Source organism: Miniopterus schreibersii, assembly GCF_964146895.1.
Source record: "Miniopterus schreibersii genome assembly, chromosome: 12".
Taxonomy (NCBI): Eukaryota; Metazoa; Chordata; class Mammalia; order Chiroptera; family Miniopteridae; genus Miniopterus; species Miniopterus schreibersii.
The window spans coordinates 69,308,977-69,328,524 of NC_138112.1; the positions used below are offsets into that span (position 1 = coordinate 69,308,977).

General features: G+C 49.3%; 1 protein-coding gene across 4 annotated transcripts; it reads left to right on the plus strand.

Annotated features, from left to right (window-relative positions):
* Window positions 1–1,634: 1,634 nt before the first annotated feature.
* Window positions 1,635–18,400, plus strand: LOC308564834 (ubiquitin-like protein FUBI). 4 transcript variants are annotated; one of them, XM_081153592.1, is made up of 5 exons: window positions 1,635–1,790; window positions 1,946–2,136; window positions 2,238–2,382; window positions 15,951–16,053; window positions 16,916–18,400. In XM_081153592.1, the coding sequence occupies exons 2-4, from the start codon at window positions 2,062–2,064 to the stop codon at window positions 16,046–16,048; spliced, it is 318 nt and encodes a 105-aa protein (XP_081009718.1). In that variant the 5' UTR covers window positions 1,635–1,790; window positions 1,946–2,061; the 3' UTR covers window positions 16,049–16,053; window positions 16,916–18,400. The 4 variants fall into 4 exon arrangements, with proteins under 4 accessions (XP_081009718.1, XP_081009717.1, XP_081009719.1 ...); XM_081153593.1 differs by having other exon boundaries at window positions 1,683–1,800; XM_081153591.1 differs by lacking the exons at window positions 15,951–16,053; window positions 16,916–18,400 and adding an exon at window positions 2,746–5,986.
* The last annotated feature ends 1,148 nt before the right edge of the window (window positions 18,401–19,548 follow it).

Below are 19,548 nucleotides of genomic sequence, written 5' to 3' on the forward strand. Positions count from 1 at the left end.
TTCTGTTTTATTTATTAACAATAATTTATGTTTTACTTACTCTGCCTGACACTGTTCTAAATGCTTTATAAATACAGGGATGGGAAAAAGTAGGTTTACAGTTGCATTGTGACATTCTTTTGAGTTAATAAAGTTATTATAATAATCATAACCTGCATGTCTTTTTCCATACAAACTGTAAAACTACTTATTCCCACCCTGTACATTAACTTAATTCTCAGGAGTAGTTTATTTCCATTCTGAAATAAGAAAAGTGAGAGGTACAGAGACTGTAAACCATGGAGCTGGAATTTGAACTCAGTCTGGCTCTGGAGTGTGAAGGATTATACCAGGCAAAGGTCTAAAGTTTTCATACTTAAAAGTCTCTTGCCCGGCCGGGCATGGCTCAGCGGTTGAGCATCAACCTAGGATCCAGGAGATCGAGGTTCGATTCACAGTCAGAGCACATGCCCGGGGTTGTGGGCTCGATCCCCAGCTGGGGGCGTGCAGGAGGCAGCCGATCAATGACGACTCTCATCACTAATGTTTCTGTCTCTCTCTTCCTCTCTCTGCAACCAATAAAGATATATATATATTTTTTTAAAAAAGTCCCTTTCTGAGACAGGTTTTCCCCAGTTTTGGATTTATACAGACACACCCAACACTGTGCTGAGAGTTATACATATTTCCTGCAATCTTACAAGACAGTAATTACTTTTACCCAACTTCACAGAAGAGAAGAATTGGGCTTGGAAAGGGTAAATCCTGAGTTAGAATTCAGACCAAGTTTTTTTTCAACAATCTATGACATAACTATTCTGCCTTAAGGATCCACTTGGAGTATGTCTTTCCAACACAACAACTTATTGCTGGACTAGGCCTCAGGGTTACAATGCAAGAGGGGCCGCAAGGTGGGGTGTGTTAGCTAGCTGTCCAGGTGGCTCACTGTAGTGAGGTCATCTAGTATCCCTCCTGCAGCCCCCGCCTCCTCTGCCCCTCGCCGCCCCTGAAGCCCCTGTGCCCCTTGCACACCCTTCACCAACTCTCTTGCTCTGCACCCTTTCTGTGCTTAAGGAGAGATGTCCACGTCCAGTGAAAAAACAAGGTTCCAGCCCTGGCCAGTGTGGCTGGTTCGATTCCTGCTCAGGGCACATACTCAGGTTACCGGTTAGATTCCCCAGTAGGGGGCGGGCTGGAGGCAGCCGATTGATGTTTCTCTCCCTCTCCCTTCCTCTCTAAAATCAATAAAAACATATTTTTTAAAAAAGAAAGAAAGAGCCCGGCCGGGCGTGGCTCAGCGGTTGAGCATTGACCTAGGATCCAGGAGATCAGGGTTCGATTCCCGGTCAAGGCACACGCCCGGGTTGCGGGCTAGGCAGCCGATCAAGGACCCTCCCATCATTGATGTTTCCATCTCTCTCCCCCCCTCCTTTCCTCTCTCTGAAGTCAACAAAGATATATTTAAAAAAAAGAAAAGAAAGAAAAACCAAGGTTCTGGCGGAGGGCTCATGGGTCCGAGGTCCGGACAAACAGCTGGGCTTCCGACTGGGCGCTACACTAAGCGCCTCCCATCACCGGCCGCGCCCCACAGTCCGGCCGGCAGCCTGCTCTCCGGAGCCCCGGCGCGCCCGGGGCGGGGCCGCGCCTGCGCAGATGGCAGCGCGGCGTGGCGAGGGCCGGGGCGCGGCCTGGGGGCGGCCGTCGCGGGGCAATGACGCAATGCGCCCCTAGCGGCGGGTGTGTTCACGCCCTCGCTCTGTAGCCTGCGGATCCCGTTTCCACGGTTACGGCGGCGCGGGGCAGTGTCACAGGTAAAACAAGGTAGAACTGAAACCTGAAGGACTGGAGGGCGCAGGCTGCGGGGGACGGGGAAGCGGGGGCCACCCCCCGGGTTCGCAGGGGGACTGGCCCGCCGCGCGTGCCCGTCCTGCGGGCTCTAGTCAGTTCTGCCCCACTGCTCCCGTAGGATGTTGCCGGGTCCTCGGGCGCCCTTCAGCCCCACGAACTGTCCTGCGCTCCCGCATCCTCCCCCTGCCTCTGCCAGCTGCTGACCTCGCTCCTCTCCGTCCTCAAGTCGCCGGCATGCAGCTGTTTGTCCGCGCCCGGGAGCTGCACACTCTTGAAGTGACCGGCCTGGAGACAGTTGCCCAGATCAAGGTAAAGATAATAGTGTAATCCTGAGCGTCCCTAACCCATCGCCCTTTGCCTGTCCTGTGGCTTCCTCACAGAGCATTCTCGACTCTCCCTTTCCTTCCTAGGCCCTCGTAGCCTCCCTGGAGGGCTTCACCACAGAGGATAAGGTCGTGCTTCTGGCAGGTTCTCCCCTGCAGGATGAAGCCACCCTGGGCCAGTGTGGGGTGGAGGCCCTAATGACCCTGGAAGTCGTTGGCCGCATGCTAGGAGGTGAGTGGTCTACAGAGGCCCCAAACTGGTGTAATTCATGATCCTTAGACTAATTTTATTTGCCCTTCACAGTGTCTAACATTTTTAAATTTAACTTACAACTTCTGAAAGTCAGCTGATTTTGTGTTAAAATTCATTGTTTGGCTTTGCTTCAAAAATTGGGGTGATCTGGTGACAGTGGGCCTGTGTTCCCACATACCAACAGTCTGCCATAGCTGAGTAGTGGCTGCCCTCTTTGCAAGGCTCTACAGTTTGCTGTGGTTCTCAAAACCATATCAGTTACCTTGTAGCATGAGGCTTGAGCTGTTGTTTCTTACAGTAAATAAAGGTCAACTCTCTTTTTGCACCTATGTCTGTCAAAAGTGGGAAAACGAAAGATGGATCGAGAGCGTCGCATGTTTCAAGAAAAGTGGGAGCGAGCATATTTCTTTGTGGAAGTAAAGAATAGCCCTATGTGTTTAATATGTAACCAAATTTTGTCTGTGTCAAAAGAATACAACTTAAGGCGACATTATGAAACAAACCATAGTAAGAATTTTGACTGTTATACAGAAAAGATGCGTGATGAAAAACTTAATGAACTAAAAAAAGGTCTAAGCTGTCTACACCATTTATCATCGAATACAAACAAAATAAACGATGCTGCTGTGAAATGCAGTTATGTAATAAGTGAAAAAATTGCCCGGGCATCAAAACCTTTTACAGATGGTGAGTTTATAAAAGACTGTCTGCTAAGTGCAGTGGAAATCCTGTGTCCTGAACAGAAACAAGCATTTGCAAACATAAGTCTAACTGGAAACTCTGTTGCTCAGCGAGTAAAAGACATGGCTGAAAACTTGCAAGACAAGTTACGAGAAAAAGTGAAGTCCTTCGTGAGGTTTTCTATTGCAGTTGATGAGAGTACATATATAAATAACACAAGCCAGTTGATTATATTTATCCGGGGTGTTGATGAGAATTTTGACATCACTGAAGAACTTTTAGACATGGTACCCATGACAGACTCAACATCTGAAAATGACTTATTTTTGAAGGTTGAGAAAAGTCTCGAAAAGTTTAACGTTGATTGGTCAAAATTGGTAAGTGTGACCACAGATGGTGCTCCTGCAATGGTCTGTGATAACATTGGACTTGTTGCAAAACTTAAATCCAAGGTCAAAATGTTCTGCAGGGATGCAGAGCTTAAATCCATTCACTGTGTTATTCACCAGGAATTATTTTGTACTAAGAAGTTAAAGCTAGAACATGTCATGGATGTAGTGATTAACACAGTGAACTGGATACGCTTCCGGGGCTCCAACCACAGACAGTTCAGTGCCTTGCTTGAGGAATTGGATGCACAATACGGTAACCTCCTTTACTATACGAAGGTAAGGTGGCTTAGTCGTGGCATGGTACTGAAGAGATTTTTTGAATTGAGAAAAGAGATAGATATGTTCATGTCATCCAAGGGCAAATCCCTTCCCCAGCTCACCAGTGAAGATTGGATCAGAGACCTGGCCTTTTTGGTTGACATTACAAATCATCTAAACTCTTTGAATATTTCTCTGCAAACACGTTCACAGGTAGTTACACAAATGTATGATTCCGTTTGCTCTTTCCTAGCAAAATTGAGTCTTTGGGAAACTCATTTGGCAGTAAATAACCTGGCTCACTTTCCTACACTGAAATCCGTTTCCAGAAATGAAAGTGATGGCTTAATCTACATCCCCAGAATTGTAGAGTTGAAGATTGAATTCCAAAAAAGGTTCTCTGATTTCAAACATTACGAAAATGAACTGGCATTGTTTAGCTCACCTTTCTCAGTTAACATTGATAGTGTTAATGAGGAATTACAAATGGAAGTTATTGAGCTGCAGTGTAATACGGTACTGAAAACTAAATACGACGACATTGGAATACCAGAATTCTATAAATACCTCAGCAAGAGCTACCCTAGGTATAGAAACCATTGTGCAAAGATTCTGTCCATGTTTGGAAGCACCTATGTCTGTGAGCAGTTGTTTTCTGTTATGAAATTGAGTAAAACTAACTTTCGTTCCCAGTTAAAGGATACAGGATTGAATTCAATTCTACACATTGCAACTCGAAATATGAGACCAGACATTGACATCTTGGTGCAGAAAAAAAGGTGTCAGGTTTCTGGTTCTAAGTCAAAGGAGTAAGAGATTATGAAAGAAGATTTTAATAATTAAAGATTTCTATTTTTCAATGTATATTTTTAAATTTTATCTTTGAAATATCCAGTATTATAAATTTTGTATGTTTTTTGTTTGCACTGTGGTTCAATAAAAACATTAAGTTTAGATGGTTTTCCTTGGCATTTGAGTGTTTCATACACTTGGCCTATTGTCCGTGTCTGTAACCTACTTGGCTACCCACCTAGTTTGCGACTGCTGCCTAATGGACTTAGTTACTATAACTAGTTTTTATGTTTTTCTACTGGTCTCAAGCCAGGGAAAAACTATCACTTGCTGCCCTGAGCTGTAGAATGTCTGTGGATGTTTGAGCCAGGTTGTATCATTTATCAATTTCTTGCCTCTCAGCTCCATATTCACCCTTTAATGTCTGCTTTCCAATAATGGATCGGGGCCCTGTAAATATTTTTCCTTTGGCAGCAAGTATGGTATTAGGCTTTGTCAGTAGAGGGCGCTAGAGACATTGCAAAAGAACGGTGTTTTCATTTCTGGTTTGCAGCCTTGGCAGTCTCCTGCAGTGCGGGTGGCTTCTTCAGCAACAGGCTCCTACAGTGCGAGCAGTCAGCAGTACCAGAACCAGCCACTTCCCCTGCTTCCCCCCTCAGGCAGTAATGTAATGCAGTCCTGCTCAAACATTTCCCCATGAGCAGCCTCCCTCATACCCTAGAGGACAGATTTCCAGCAAATTCTGACAGTGTGCCATTGCAGCAATGTCCCTGCTATTCCTTAGGAGTGGACTGTGCCCTGTCCAACAAGGTCAGGATTTTAGCCCTGCTGTGAGGAGCCTCTTCCTTGAGCACCTACTTTAGCCCTCGGGGTAGTAGCTGTTCCTTATATCTGCTATTTCTTTAGAATTCTCCTTACTCTTGTTGTAGTTAACAATTCTTTATTTTATTTTTTTAAATATATTTTTTAACTTATTTCAAAGAGAGGGGGAGAGAGAGAGAAACATCAATGATGAGAGTCACTGATCGGCTGCCTTCTACACACCCCCACCAGGGATCAAACCTGCAACCCAGGCATGTGCCCCGACCCAGAATCGAACTGTGACCTCCTGGTTCATGGGTCAACGCTCAACCGCTGAGCCACTCCAGATGGGCAACAATTCTTTATTTTAAATCTTCCCTGTTCAAATTATTGTATGGTTCCTCTCCCCTGATTGGACCTTGACTGATGCAGGCCTTATTTCTTATCTGTCTTTGGGTTCTGGGCAACAAAGAAGACAGATGTCCACATAAACAGGCATCAAAAGGAGACTGTTGGCCAAGATCAATTGACATATAATAAATCTGAAAAGTCATGGGTCCATTTTGAACTACAAAAAGAGAAAACATTAACATAATGTATCCTGAAAGAGGAGATTGAAACGGAATGTATTCTTCTTGAATCTTACCATTAAATCATTAAGTATTATTGATTCATTTATTGTATGGAACTATAGATGAAATAAATGTAAAATACATTAAATTTCCACTTCCAGCAAAGATGGGGCAACAGGGACAGGATTTACCATGCCACCTCAAACAAATAGAAAACCAGACAAAATATAAGAAACAGCAGTTTTTAAGATGTTGATCATCAGGCACTGAAGGACTGAACTGTGAGAAGCAGGAAAAAAAAGAAGGTGAGCCCTAGAATTCTCCAAACTTGCTGGAGAAAATTTTCAAGGCACAGGGTACAGTAAGGGGGAACCCAGGCAGAGGGAGCTGGGAGACCAAAGTGGCAAAAGCTCACAGGGCAGAGAACCAGAAAGGAACTTCAAAGATCTACAGAGGGTCTCCCTTGGGTCTTCAGGTGACTCCTGATCAATGCACGAATGTATGAAAACTATCTGAAGCCAGGAAAAAAGCCACCAAAGGGATAAGAAGGAAAAATTCTCAGATCACATAGGACTGGGATCCCACTAGTGAGAGTGGAAAAGCAGCCAAAGAAAAGAGACGTTACATAAAAAGGGTTAAAGATAAGGGCGACAGCAGTGCAAGACAGAGACTGCTTCTGGGATGCAGTTTTGTAGTTTGGAAACAGTTTGTTCCTTTTGGATCTTGCTTTTCAGCTTTCTTTGGCAAGACCAGGGAAGATTTTAATCTAGAGCTAATGCTAATTTTGCCTGCTACCTGGGCAAAACCCTTCTGAGTATTTTACCTGATCCCCTGTGATTCTTAATAGTACTGGTAGAAAGAAAAAAACCTGTCAACCTACTGTTCTGTGTACAGCAAAAATATATTTCAAAAACAAAGGCAAAATAAAGACTTTTTCATACATACAAATGCTAAAGAATGTATCTCCAGCAGACCCACACTACAGTAATATTAAAGGAAGTCCTTCAGATAGACGGGAAATGACAAATTGCAAATGAGGATAGACAAACAGGAATAAAGAATACCAGAAATGACAGCTATATGGATAAGTGTAAAAGGCTTTAGAAGATAATTGACCATTTAAGGCAAAACAATGTACAGCAGGTCCTCAAATGACATCATCTTCTTTTTTTTTTTTTTAATATATCTTTATTGATTTCAGAGAGAGGAAGGGGGAGGGAGAGAGAGGGATAGAAACATCAAGGATGAGAGAGTCATGGATCGGCTGCCTCCTGCACGCCCCCAACCAGGGTTCGAGCCCGTAACCCGGGCATGTGCCCTGACTGGGAATCAAACCGCCATCGCCTGGATCTTAGGTTGATGCTCAACAGCTGAGCCACGCCTGGCTGGATGACATCATCTTGTTATAATGTTAATGAGGAAAAAAAATTGATTCCTGGCCAAGGCCACTGCCCTCCTGTGACCAGGAAGCAGACCCAGTGGAGGAGTCCATGCTCCAGGGCCCCACAGGAGGCCATAAAATTACATATGTAGAGTCTCTAATTGAAAACAGCCAACTCCCGGTCACTCCTGGCCATAGGTGACTTTGTCTCCCAATAACATATGGGGCTGGAAGGATCCAGGGACCTGGAAGAGCTCAGCAGAGCTCAGCAGGAAAATGGAAGAGCACTAGAACCAGAGACACCATGCAAACATGAGGCACAGGAGCCAGAGCAAGCTGCAGAAAGAAGGCCTCTGTCAGCCACACACTAGGTCCATGTACTGTAAGCCCCCTGTTACTGAGCATGGGAAACGAGTCAGGGTCATACTGTTCTCATCTTTGAGTTGGGGCTAAGTTTGGCCTTCCCTCCTGCTTCAGCCCGTTTCCTGAACTCTCACTGAACTTCAACACCCAGACTCCTGGGGCCTGTCTCTTTCCTTGTCCTCTCTGATCCCTTGACTGTCACATCCCCTTTGCATTTCTTCTGGCCTAGTCTGTTTTGCTTTGACCTTCTTGACACAGGCCTTTCCCTTCCAGTTTCGTGGCGATCTGATGAGCCTAATATTTGGATAACTCTGAAATACCTCCCAGGAACCTCTTGTGAAACCCTGTGGTCCCTCATGGTTGTAGCATTCCACAGCATGAGAAAATCACAGTAAGCTGTCCATTTTTTAATACTTGTTAAACCAGTTTAACATGCATTCCCTGTTTATTATGTACACTACAAACCAGTTCATCCAAGGCCTGAGAAGGCAGCCAGAGGGTAGCAGAGCCTCGAGGTGGAGAGCTGTGGCTTACAAGGGGCCACCTTGGCCAGAGGCCTAGACCACCTCTGTGTTTTAACTTACACGATACAATAAACACCTCCTTTTTGGGAAGAGTGGGAGTTTCAGGTGAAATAGGAGGAGGTCTGGTAGACCTAGGCCTTGACCTTGCATGCCATGCTGCCATGTCTGAGCAGGGGACTCTGACAAGTAATGATGGGATTTAGGCCTGTCTCTTAAGGGTAAAAATAAAAAACAAACATAGACCTAAACTGACTCTGCAGAGCAGCAAAACTAAGATCTAGACGGGCTATTTTCACTTCCTCACAGGGGTACCCTGAGCCAGGCCTGGCCCTCTCTGTGCCTCTGTTTCCCAGGGCTATGGAGAGGCTGGGGGTGGGGGTGGGGGTGAAGGCTTTGCTTCCCTCTGGGGATCAGGTGTTCCCCTGCCCACACTGCTAGGCTGTACCACAGGCACGCGCTCCTTAGGGGGCAGTTTGCTCCTCAGAGAAACTCCCTGGGTGGAAACAAGATCTTGTGACTCAAAGCACATTCATCTGCAGCCCTCAGAGCCCTGAGCTCCACCTCTGGGCAATGCCTGGCCCTGCCTGGGTGGTGGTAGGCATACTTCCCATTCCTGCACCAAGCATGTTCCCAGCTTCTTCGACGTTCTGGAAAGACCCTTTAGGGGTACAGACCTCCTTTTTGCAGTGAAGAGGAGCTCCTTCATGGCCCCCACTCTGAGCAGTGCAGGAGCTTCACAGCCTGGACCCTTCCTGTCTCTTGGGACTGGAACTTGAGCCACTGGTTCGGCATCTAGCCTGGCTCTCCGTAAGGCTGGAGCCAGGACACTGGCTGTGGGGCCTCTGCCTGGCTCAGCCCACGCCTCTCTCTGGGCGCCTCAGTCTCACCCTTGTTAGGAATCTGCTGTGTAAAAATTATCATCCCACCTCCAGACGAAGGCCCCTTCCTGGAATGTCCTGCCAACTTATCCACCAACTCATCCTTCCGGCCTAACTGAAGCCCCACCCGCTCACGGAAGCCTCCCTGTGCTCATGACTGTCTCCCTGACGCAGGTTCCCAGTGCCCGGTGCCTCAGCACCAGCATTTCGCTCAGCCCGAGCTGCGTCACAGCTATTTATCTATTTATAGATGTGTTCAAGTTCCTGACTCACCCCCCAAAAGCCAGTTCCAGAAATATACTTAGAAAGGTAGAGAAGAAGCCTGGGAAAACAGTGTTCTTGCTTTAGTGTATGTGTTTACTTTTTTCTTTGTACATTTCACTGTTATTTATAAAACATATCAATGTTACAGGTTTAAATATCACAACATTTTGTTTGTAACATTTGTTATAAAATACCAAAATCTTTCATAACTTTATACATAGAGCCTTACACATTTCTTAAATTTATCCCTATGTATTTTATAGTTTGTTAGGTCTCATGTACCAAACTAGATCTCCAATCCTTTTTTTTTTTTAATTTTTATTATTGATTTAAAAAATATATATATCTTTATTGATTTCAGAGAAAGGAAGGGAGAAGGAGAGAGACATAGAAACATCAATGAGGAGAGTCATTGATGGGCTGCCTCCCGCACACCCTGTGCTGGGGGTCAAGCCTGCAACTCCGGCATGTTTCCTGACCAGGAATTGAACCTCTATCTCCTGGATCATAGGTCGATGCTCAACCACTGAGCTACGCCGGCCGGACTTATTATTGATTTTTATAGAGGGGAAGGGAGAGGGGGAGATAGAAACATCGATCTATTCATTGCCAAGTTGGGACTGGCAATCATCCTTCTGCCTTGTTTTCAAATTGTGAATGATTTTTTTCCTAACAAGAGTGTTACGTAACCCCTTCTCTGAATCTCTGCTGATATTGCGCTTCCCAGAGTTACTGGTCTTAGCTGGGCGAGAGTGGACTGACAACACTTGGTGGCAGCACTCTGAGACCTGAGTTAGACACTAGGGGCCTGGTGTCACTGGTGCCCTTGTCTTGAGGCCTGAGCTGGGCCCCAGGGACAGGAATGGGTCAGCTGTCTCCCTAAGGTTAGGCAGCCCTGCGACAGAATCTTTACACTCACGTATTCAAGGAGGCTGCAGGGCTGAGGTGATCTCAGGACTGTTGACGCAAGAAACATCCAAACCTGTAGAGAATTTTTGTAAGAGTTTATTTGAGCCAAACTGACAATATAGGCCAGGGAGCAAGGTCTCAAATGCTCTGGAGATGAACAGTTCTGCAGCTTCTTTTATAAATTTGAAATTAGGAAGGGAGCTTAGGAAGATTAGAGGGAGGTGGGAGAAAGCCAGGCAGGGGCTGGGTTACAGGACAGTTAACAGGAGTGCGTGCTGCTCTCTTGAGGTTAGTTAGGCTTAGTTCAAAGGTGCGTTAACCTAGATGCACAGAAGCAGGGACCGGGCCTGCTTAAGGCAAAGAAATCTTTTACTGAAAAGTTATTTGCCTGGGGCATGACTACCCACCACGACCTTCCCAGTTAGGAATTTATAATCAGATCACTCTGTGAGGTTACTTTCCATAGAACCCCTTTTTTGTCCCCAGGACAAAGGAGTTCACCAGGATTGAGAGAAAGGGGGTGAATGAGGTGAGCCAGAAGTGCCAGGAGGAGCTGGAACAGGGGAGGGGCAGCTGAGTCCTGAAGGGCCTGATGTAGCCATAGAAGCCTAGGTTTATTCACTAAGGCCATGGATGGGACAGGACCAAAGAATGGTTTATTGAAAGCTTCCTGAAGGGAGAAGATGTGGGACTCAGGGGAAGAGGTAGGGGGGACAGGGGAGAGTAAATATGGAGAGGTCTGGGGGAAGGGGGCAGTGCAGGAAGGGGGACGTGGAGAAGGCAGAATTGGCAGAAGTTGGCCAGGTAGCTCGATGAGAGCATCGTCCTGATACCCCAAAGTTTTGAGTTCCATCCCCTGTCAGGGTACATACAAGAATCAACCAATGAGTGCATAAATAATGGAAGGACAAAGTAATGGAACAACAGCAGCGAATCGATATGCTCTCTCATTGATGTTTCTCTCTCTCCCTTCCTCTCTGAAATAAAAAAAAGTGAGGATACTGGCCCCACTTGACTCACCCCCTCCATCCCTGGGACCTTCCTGGACCCCCTGAACCAGCTATAGGGCCCTTCCCACCACCCTTGCTGCTCTGCACCTCTGCCCAGATTTCCTTTCCTAGCCTTTGGATCAGGGACCACAATACACACCCCAGCACTATTAAAGAACCAAGATAGGCCAAGTCCGTAGGAAAAAACAGTTCTCAAAAGCGGAGGCCCACAGAGACCCTGGAGTTCCCTCCCACGAGGCTCCTCCTTCCCACCTGGCCTCCAGGAACAGACCGGGGAACCGCCCAAGGCGGGGAGACTTGCGGATGAGAGGCAGCCTGCCCCGCCCCCAGCCCTTTCCGGCCTCTGCCCAAGGGGAGAGCAGGCAGTGGGTTTTCCCCAGGTCCAGGGTCCCAGATACCCAGGCAGGGATGTTTACTAGGACAGTCAGGTGAGGCGCCACCGCCTGAGTCTCCCTGGATCTGGCAGGGCTTTGGGGTCTGGCGGCCAATCTTCAGACCTTGGCCCCATAGCTCCAAATCGGGGTGGGGTGGAGCGGCACCCACGGTCTCTGCCCTGGCTTTACGGATGGGAAAACCCAAGGAGTTCCAGGCTGGGGAGGGGAGTCTAGAGGCGGGAAAGGGCTCCAGAAGGAGCAACCCTGGGATCATCAGACCATGCCCCTCATAACTGGGGTATAAGACAGATGCGGGGGTGGAGGGGTGGGGGTGTCAGGACTGACTGGAGGGAGAGGAGTGCCCCAGGGTTGGAGAAAGGATGGAGGGAACATCTTGGGAGGAGCAGGGCGGAGGGGAGGGGACTAGGACCCAGGATCCTGTGCGTGAGAGGTGGAGCAGCAGGACTGCGGTCTTCAGGAAGGTTATCTATAAAGTACTCTGTCCCACCCGCTCCAAAACGGCTTTCAAGCCTTTGCTGCGCCTCAGCTGGGGCTGGCATCTCGGGCCTCAGCCTCTGGCTCTCGTGCGTGGCCCGTCTCCCCTCTGGCCCTGCAGTTACAGGGCCAGCGGCCTTCCCTGGCACCCAGCTCCACCGGCCGCCTGGCATCAAGCCCTTCACATCCCAGCCCGTGCCCTCTGAGTGCCCTTCCTTCTCGTCCGCTCTGCGCACGTCCCCCGCCTGTTCCGACAGGGGGCGCGCGTACACACTTCTGTGCTTCTGCGCGCGCCGTCCCCCGCCCCCGCTGCCCTGTTCCCCGCGCCCCCTTCTGTCCCCGGGAACTCCAGCGCCCCTGTAGCCAGCCCCAGAGCAGTCCCTTCTGGAATGTCTTCTCTGGGCGCGTCCACCAGCTCCACTCTCGGCCCCACTTCTTTTCCTGCCTCCCCAAACCAGGAACCAACGCGTGTGTCAGCTCCCCTGGAACAGGGCCTGGCACTTTCCGTGAAAGGGCTTTGAGTCTGGGGAACCGCCCAGGGCTGGGAGCTTAGTGGACCGGTCACTTGTCCTCCAAGGGAATCGGTGTCAGGGGACGCTGAGCAGGGTGGCAGGGGGAACAATGTCGGAAAGGAGGGGCGCCGCGCCCCAGAACTTCTCTCTGTCCCAGCTTGGGGCTGGAGTGGGGTCGGGAAGTGCGACCCAGGCCCACGCCCCTTCTCCTCCCTTTGCCGCGGGGCCGGGCAGCTGCGTCAGCCTGGGCCCCGCTCCACTCCGCACTCCAGCAGCCGGAGCTGCAGGACCCTGCGGCGCAGGCCGGCGGGCCTTCGGGTTCAGGGTTCCTGGGGGGCGGAGTCGCTATCGGCAGCCTCCAGTGCCGGAGGGCGTGGACGAGGCCGGGGCTGGGAGGCGCGGAGGGGTCGGGTTCAAAGAGGTTAAACCCGCAGTCTGCGTGTACCTGGATTGGCATCTTTGGGCCCCTGGCGGGCCTCAGGTTATTCTCATTAACCTCACACTGCCTGGGGATGGAAGGCTCTGGCGGACAAGTGACCATTCAGCTGCTCCTTGGTTTCTCCCACTGATAGGGAGCTCACTACTTACCACTAAATCAACATTCCTTTAGGCCTGGCTTGTTTTATCATTCAACAGATGTTTACTTAGCACCTACTATGTGGCAGAGACTGGTCACTGGTTTAGATAATGAGGATTTTACAGGAACAAAACCAAGTCCCAAGCCTCTTGTTTCATGTTTTAGTATTCTTCTGAGCTTGTGGATCACTTGCCCTGGAAGCCCTCCTAGCTCTGCCCTCTGGGTTAAAGCCCTCTGGGTTAAAGCCCTCTTCTGTGCTCTAACAGTTCCCATGCTTCCTCCACATCAGCCCCCACCACACCTTCACTTCTATAACCTGGAGAAGGAGCCCCTTCTGGTCTAGGCTTGAGCAAGGTGTTTGGTGATGACTGACGCACCAACACCAGTGAAAACAATCCTGAGCGCGAACCCCCCCACCCCCAACATCCACCTCTGCTCTCTGGAGATAGCCGGGATGGGGGGAGTGGCTCCTCTGGGGCTGTGCTCGTCCAGGTAAAACCCAGCTCCTGCCCTGTGGTACAGCCCCTAGAGCAGGAGAACCAAGGACACATGGTGCAGGAAGCCAGGATACCAGTAGCTGCCTGTCTGAGGTTAAGCCCAAGAGTCAGAAGGCTCAGGGCCCCCACGGACAGAGAAGGTTGTAGGCATGTATTTCAACACAGGTATCTGGGGGCAGTAACAACAGCTGCATATTGCACATTCATATGCCAAGGACAGATGGCCTGTTACTAGGAGACTTCTTGCATGAGGTGAGGGGAAGGAACCTCCCTCTCGCCTTGGGGAGCAGCCCTTCCCTGAGACAGATTTCTTTGTGACCCTGACCTCATCTGTCCACCCTGTTTTTCCTTCCATCCAGATTCCCCCATCTCTTCTCAAAGCTGGTTCATGCTCATCCTTCAACTCTGCTCAAATGTCACTGTCCTTGTCCACCCTATCTAAAATTGGCCTCCTCCTCTGGTTCTCTATATCCCACGGCCGAACTGTCTTAAGAACACTTACATGGCTGCTAGTCACTGGAATTGTTTCCTGACTCCTCCACTAGAATGTATGCTCCAGGAAGGCAAAAACCTTATTTTCACTAGCTTTGCCGTGCACGGACGGTGTTTGCTGAATGAATGCAGTTCTGTTCCATGATCATATAAAGACTTGAAGCTAGAAGCCAGGAAGACCAGCCCCTGCTCTGCTACTAATTTTTTAATTTATCTCTTTATATGCACCTTTTACACAAAGGATTGGAGACAGCTTTTAAACATACAGTGAGTCCTAGCTGGTTTGGCTCAGTGATTAAAGCGTCGGCCAGCAGACCGAAGGGTCCCAGGTTCGATTCTCGCCAAGGGCACGTACCTCTGTTGCAGCCTCAATCCCCGGCCCTGGTCAGTGCAAGAGCAGGAGGCAACCAATCGATGCGACTCTCTCACATCGATGTTTCTCTCTCTCCCCCCACCCTTCCACTCTCTGAAAAGCAATGGAAAAAATATCCTCCGGTGAGGATAAAAAAAGAATTTTAAACAATTAAAAAACAAACATACAGTGAGCCCAGCTGGAGTGGCTCAGTGGGTTGAGCATCATCCCATGCGCCGAAGGGCTGCCGCCGAAGGGTTGCCGGTTCAGTTCCTGGTCAGGGCACATACCCAGGTTGCAGGTTTGATCACCAGTCGGGGCACATAAAGGAGGCAACCTTTCTCTCTAGAATCAATGAAAAAAACATATCCTTCAGTGAGGATTAAAAAAAATAATAAGGTCAAGGGAAAAGGCCATAGAATTAAAAAAAAGTCATAAAATCCTGTATCACCACCAAAGTTGTGCCTCATATGGCTTTGAGTTTCCTGGGAGCCAAAGAAAAAGGGGACAGAATTTGTTACATGCTTTATCTTGTCCATAAGGAAAAGCATCCCAATTTCTCAGGGAAAGCAAACATTTGGTGACAGTTTGTAAGAAATTTCTTCACATAGGTCTTCACATAGGGATGTGGCGGCTGTTGACAGCAGCTTTCCTAACTAAAGGCCTTATTCACGGAGCATTGCGACATCTGCAGTGAGTAGGATGCCAGGAACAGCTCAGCAAGTGCAGCTCTGCACGGCAGAGCAAGGCATTTTCTGGGGCTCTGGCTAGACCCAAGCATGAGGCCTAGAACCAAATAATTCCTGGTAGAGCAGTATGACTCCCAGCTTTTTGGATTACATGGCTAATAATTTTATTTTTAAACTGGATGTTTTCAACACTATCCAGAAAACATTCTTGTAAAAAAAAGGAACCCAAGTTGGATCAAGCTTCTAGATCTAATCACCTGTTCACAAGAAATGCAGAGGAGCCAGAAGAATTTGTTACATCACACCACAGGGATCTGATTAGCAAAATCCACGTGTGCAAAATTCCAAGGGCAAACAACCCAGAGTCTTCAGCAAATAAATTACAGGGGAAAGAAAGGTGGGGAGAGGAAAACTATAGAACATAATAGAGCTTTAAGAGACATAGGAAAGGAAATGTGTGCACTCTGTTTAGATCCTGACCGCTGAGCCACTCCCGGCCGGGCTCTCTCAAAGACTGTTTAACCAGAAAGGCCCTCAGAGGTCTGGCATAACCTCTTATTTTTACAGATGGAAAAACTGAGGCCAAGAGAGGAAGTTACTTGCTGGAGGTGACAGCGTGACTCAACAGCAGGACCTAGAGTAGAACCTAGGGCTTCTCATTGCTATTCCAGGGTTTGCTGCGCCCGATGTTTTACCTCCTCTGAATCAATGCATATTATTTGTTTTCATTTCAGCTGGTACCTGGAAAGATAGCTGTGTAGACTTGCTGCCAGACCACCAGGCTTCAAATCTTGACCTTGCTAATCCCAGGCCTCAGTTTCCTCATCTGTAAAATGGGTATGTGCTGGAATGATGGTACTCTCCTTCTAAGGTTGCTGTGAAGATTGAGCTAATGCGTGTGCAGTGCCTGCTGCATAGAAAGTGCTCAGGTAGGGCAGTTGCCAGTAACTTTACCTCCTGTGGGCATGAGGAGTTCCACAGGTTTATTGCGGAAAGCAGGAATGTCAGAACTGGAACGGCCTCCTGAGATCTACAGAAATCCTTTTATAGAAAATGTGTTCCTCGGGGCTATGTGAACTGCTGATGGCTCCAGACAGCAGTTGGTGGCAGAAGAGGAAGCAAACTCCAAAGCCCCCCCCTACTGTCCTGGGGGCTCTGGGTTCTGCTCTGGGGGGCCCAGGAGTGGGAGGGTCAACACCACCTCATAGGGTCTTTTTGCCCTGAGCTAATGCCAATGACAATCAATTAAAGACACATGGTGAGTGCACAGAGCTTTACAGTTTACAATGATCATTTGCAAACTTGGGCTAGTGGGAGCCTTACTCCAGCTTTAGAAGGTAGTGAGTCCTGGAATGAATACATATATCATTTCACAGAAGGAAACCAAGCCCGGGGTGGACTGGCATCCACTGCTGTAAGTGGAGGCTCTGAAATTCCTGGACTACCCTGGTAGGAGGTCAGGTTAGTGTAAAATGGCTGACACCCTCTCTGCCTTTGGAAAAGTCCTTCAACTGCAAAGAAGTTAACTATTAACTCCAAGTAGGGCAGAAAGGAACGCAGTTGCTATGGCAACATCTTTGGCAGCCTACCAGTCTTCCTCAGTCTCAAAACAAGGGCTTTCAGCAGGTTCCCTGTGGGGGTGGGGAAGGTCTAACTCAGCCCAGCAACTGCGATTGACCAATCTCCTTCTGGATTTCAGTGGCAAGAGGGCGGCGACAGCCAATGAAGAGGCCTGGAGCTTGAGTCATCGGCCTCAAGCCAGGTGGGAATAACCAGGAGGCAGGCACACGTGACCGTTTCCATGGTGACCTCCCTTAGCAACTCAGACTGGTCCTGTTTTATGGGCTCTGGAAAATTCCACCCAGCCGTCTGCCTGATTCTATTACCTTCTCTGCCTCCATCCTGCCTGGGGGTGGGGGATGAAGTCCCTGCCAGTGTTTAACCCCTTCCCTGGATGTGTGCGCTGCCTGGCTCTAGTCAGATCCGGGGGTCTGGGAGAGGGGAGCGTGGCCGTCACTGTGCCTGGTACTGCAGGGGCGAGGAAAGTAGCCCAAGTCGGTAGTGACAGCCACCGACTGTCAAATGCACATCCTTTCAGCCAGGCCCTGTACCAAGCTCCTGATGGCCTCAGACCCCTGAGAAGAGGGTATGACACAGATCGTTTCTATGTCACTAAGGAACAGACTCGATTCAGAGAGGTTAGGGAACTTGCCCACGTCGCAGAGTACAGCCAGCAAGTTGAGAACCCAGGCTCGGAGCCTGTGACACTTTCGGGGCTATTCTTTCCATGCAGACTTTCTAATGTTTGCAGTATTATAGGACCAGATTGGGGGGGGGGGGCTGCAGAGGAGGGGCAGCCATGGTTTTCAGGGGAGCTGAAGGAAGGCTTTACCAACCAAGGAGCATGACTTTTAGGCTGAAGGGAAAAATAGGGAGGAAACGCCTGCTGGCTGTGGAGCTGAGGGCTGCTGGGTAAGGCCAGACGGGCCCAGGGCAGGCTGAGGCCAGGGCCCAGGCCTAGTCCTTACCTTTCAGCCTGTAGAACTGGCGGTGCTGGAATCCTGGCTGGGGGCAGGGAGAGACAGTCCTGCTGAACTCGTACTGGGAAGTGCTGGCTTGGGCTGCTGGCAGAGCCAAGAACCAGCAGCTGGGGCCTGGGGTGTGGAGAGCCTCCCCGAGTCCCCAGCACAAGCCCAAGGCCACACAGGGTCAACATAAGCAGTGCACAGAGCTACTCTGAGCTGAGGCAGGGCTGTAGGAATGTTCTGGCCACCATGGCCAGAAGAATATACCTAAGGAACTAACAGTAAAGGTAAAACAAGATCCCTATTGTACAGGACAAGGCCCAACAAGCTGGCCCAATAATTACCGCCCCCCCACCCTGGGTTCCTATAGAAAAAACAAACCAGTCACGCTCCAGCCAAGCATAACCCCATTACTCATTGTAAAACATTGTGTTTAAATCGTCCATTTTGTGTTACTAAAGGTCCCCCCTTGTTTCCTGTACCAAAAGCTGACAACCTAACAAATTCTTGGAGACCCCTTTACCGCAGTGCCTTTGTGGTTACTGAGTATAAAATGAGGGAAGAACTGAGGGTCAGGGCTGCAGTTGGGCTCTTACATGGGTGAGACGCTGCAACTGTAGCCGCCGGCCAGCTAATAAAGGCTCCAAAATTCAAACACAAACTCTGGTGGTCGTCTGTCGTGGGTCACACCAGAACAGGAAGACCCAACTCTGTGTTCAAGGATGTTAAGTGACAAAGATAAACAACAGAAGTCATATGCCATAGCTTAGGATCACAACAGATGAATCATGAGTGAAGGGTGTGATCACAGGGGTGCTGTTGAGGTCACTGAACCACAAAGGCCACAGGAGTCTGCAGGAAGGACTGACCATTCAGCAGCCTCCTGCAGGAGGGAAGGGCTCTGCCCTGGCTCCTGACGGGTGAGGCTCCCACCACAGGAAAAACGGGCATGTCCTATGAACTAGGGATCCAAGAGCAAGCAGGGCTAGAGAGAAGGGAAACAAACAACTGGTTGACCTTTATGGCCCTGGTTCAGGGTGGGACAGTAAGTGATAAGGATCTGTGATGGTGAGGAAGGGTGACACTGTGACTTTGATGGTCTCTAGCCCACTGGTGTCTGTCTAGAGCAAAAGCCTCAGCTGAAGTCTTTGCCGAAGCAGAATGGCCATGGAAATTTCCACTTGTTATTTTCCCAGTGCTGTTCTCAGCTCCACTTTCCTCCAGGTCCTGCTGAGTCCAAAGTTCTTTTGCTTGAGTGGCCTGCAGGCTGAGGAGGCCAGGACTGGCCCCAGAGACTCCATGACAGCCACAGAGGCCTGCCTGGTGTGGACCTGTCAGAGCTTTAGGCACACAGGGAACTGTGCCCCCATGGAAACTGGAGCTGCCACCCTGACTGACAGGTCCCAGAGGCCCCAGGACTCCTGCTCCTGGGAAGACAAAGGGAAGGAACAGCAGTTCCCACCACCTGGGAGCCAGGCCAGCTCCCCAGAGCACAGAGGAGCAGGCCTGGAACAAGCCCAGGGCCACCTAAACAGTGGGTGTGCACCACTTCTGCTCTGTTTTCTTGGGGGGAGTATTTTGTATATTTATTTCTAACAGCTCCCAAGTGGAAGACACCAGAGGCTCTCTCCCCACCCCGCCCCTCCTTACCCTGGACTCCCAGCTCTGCCTCATCTCTAGTCAGTCTCTCCCAAAGCAGCAACACTGGGATGAAGGGCAGACGGAGCTCTGGCCTTAGGGCAATAAAGTGGAGTTACCTAACAGAATGAAATGATGTCTCTTTGCTGTCTGCATCCTTTGTCCACAG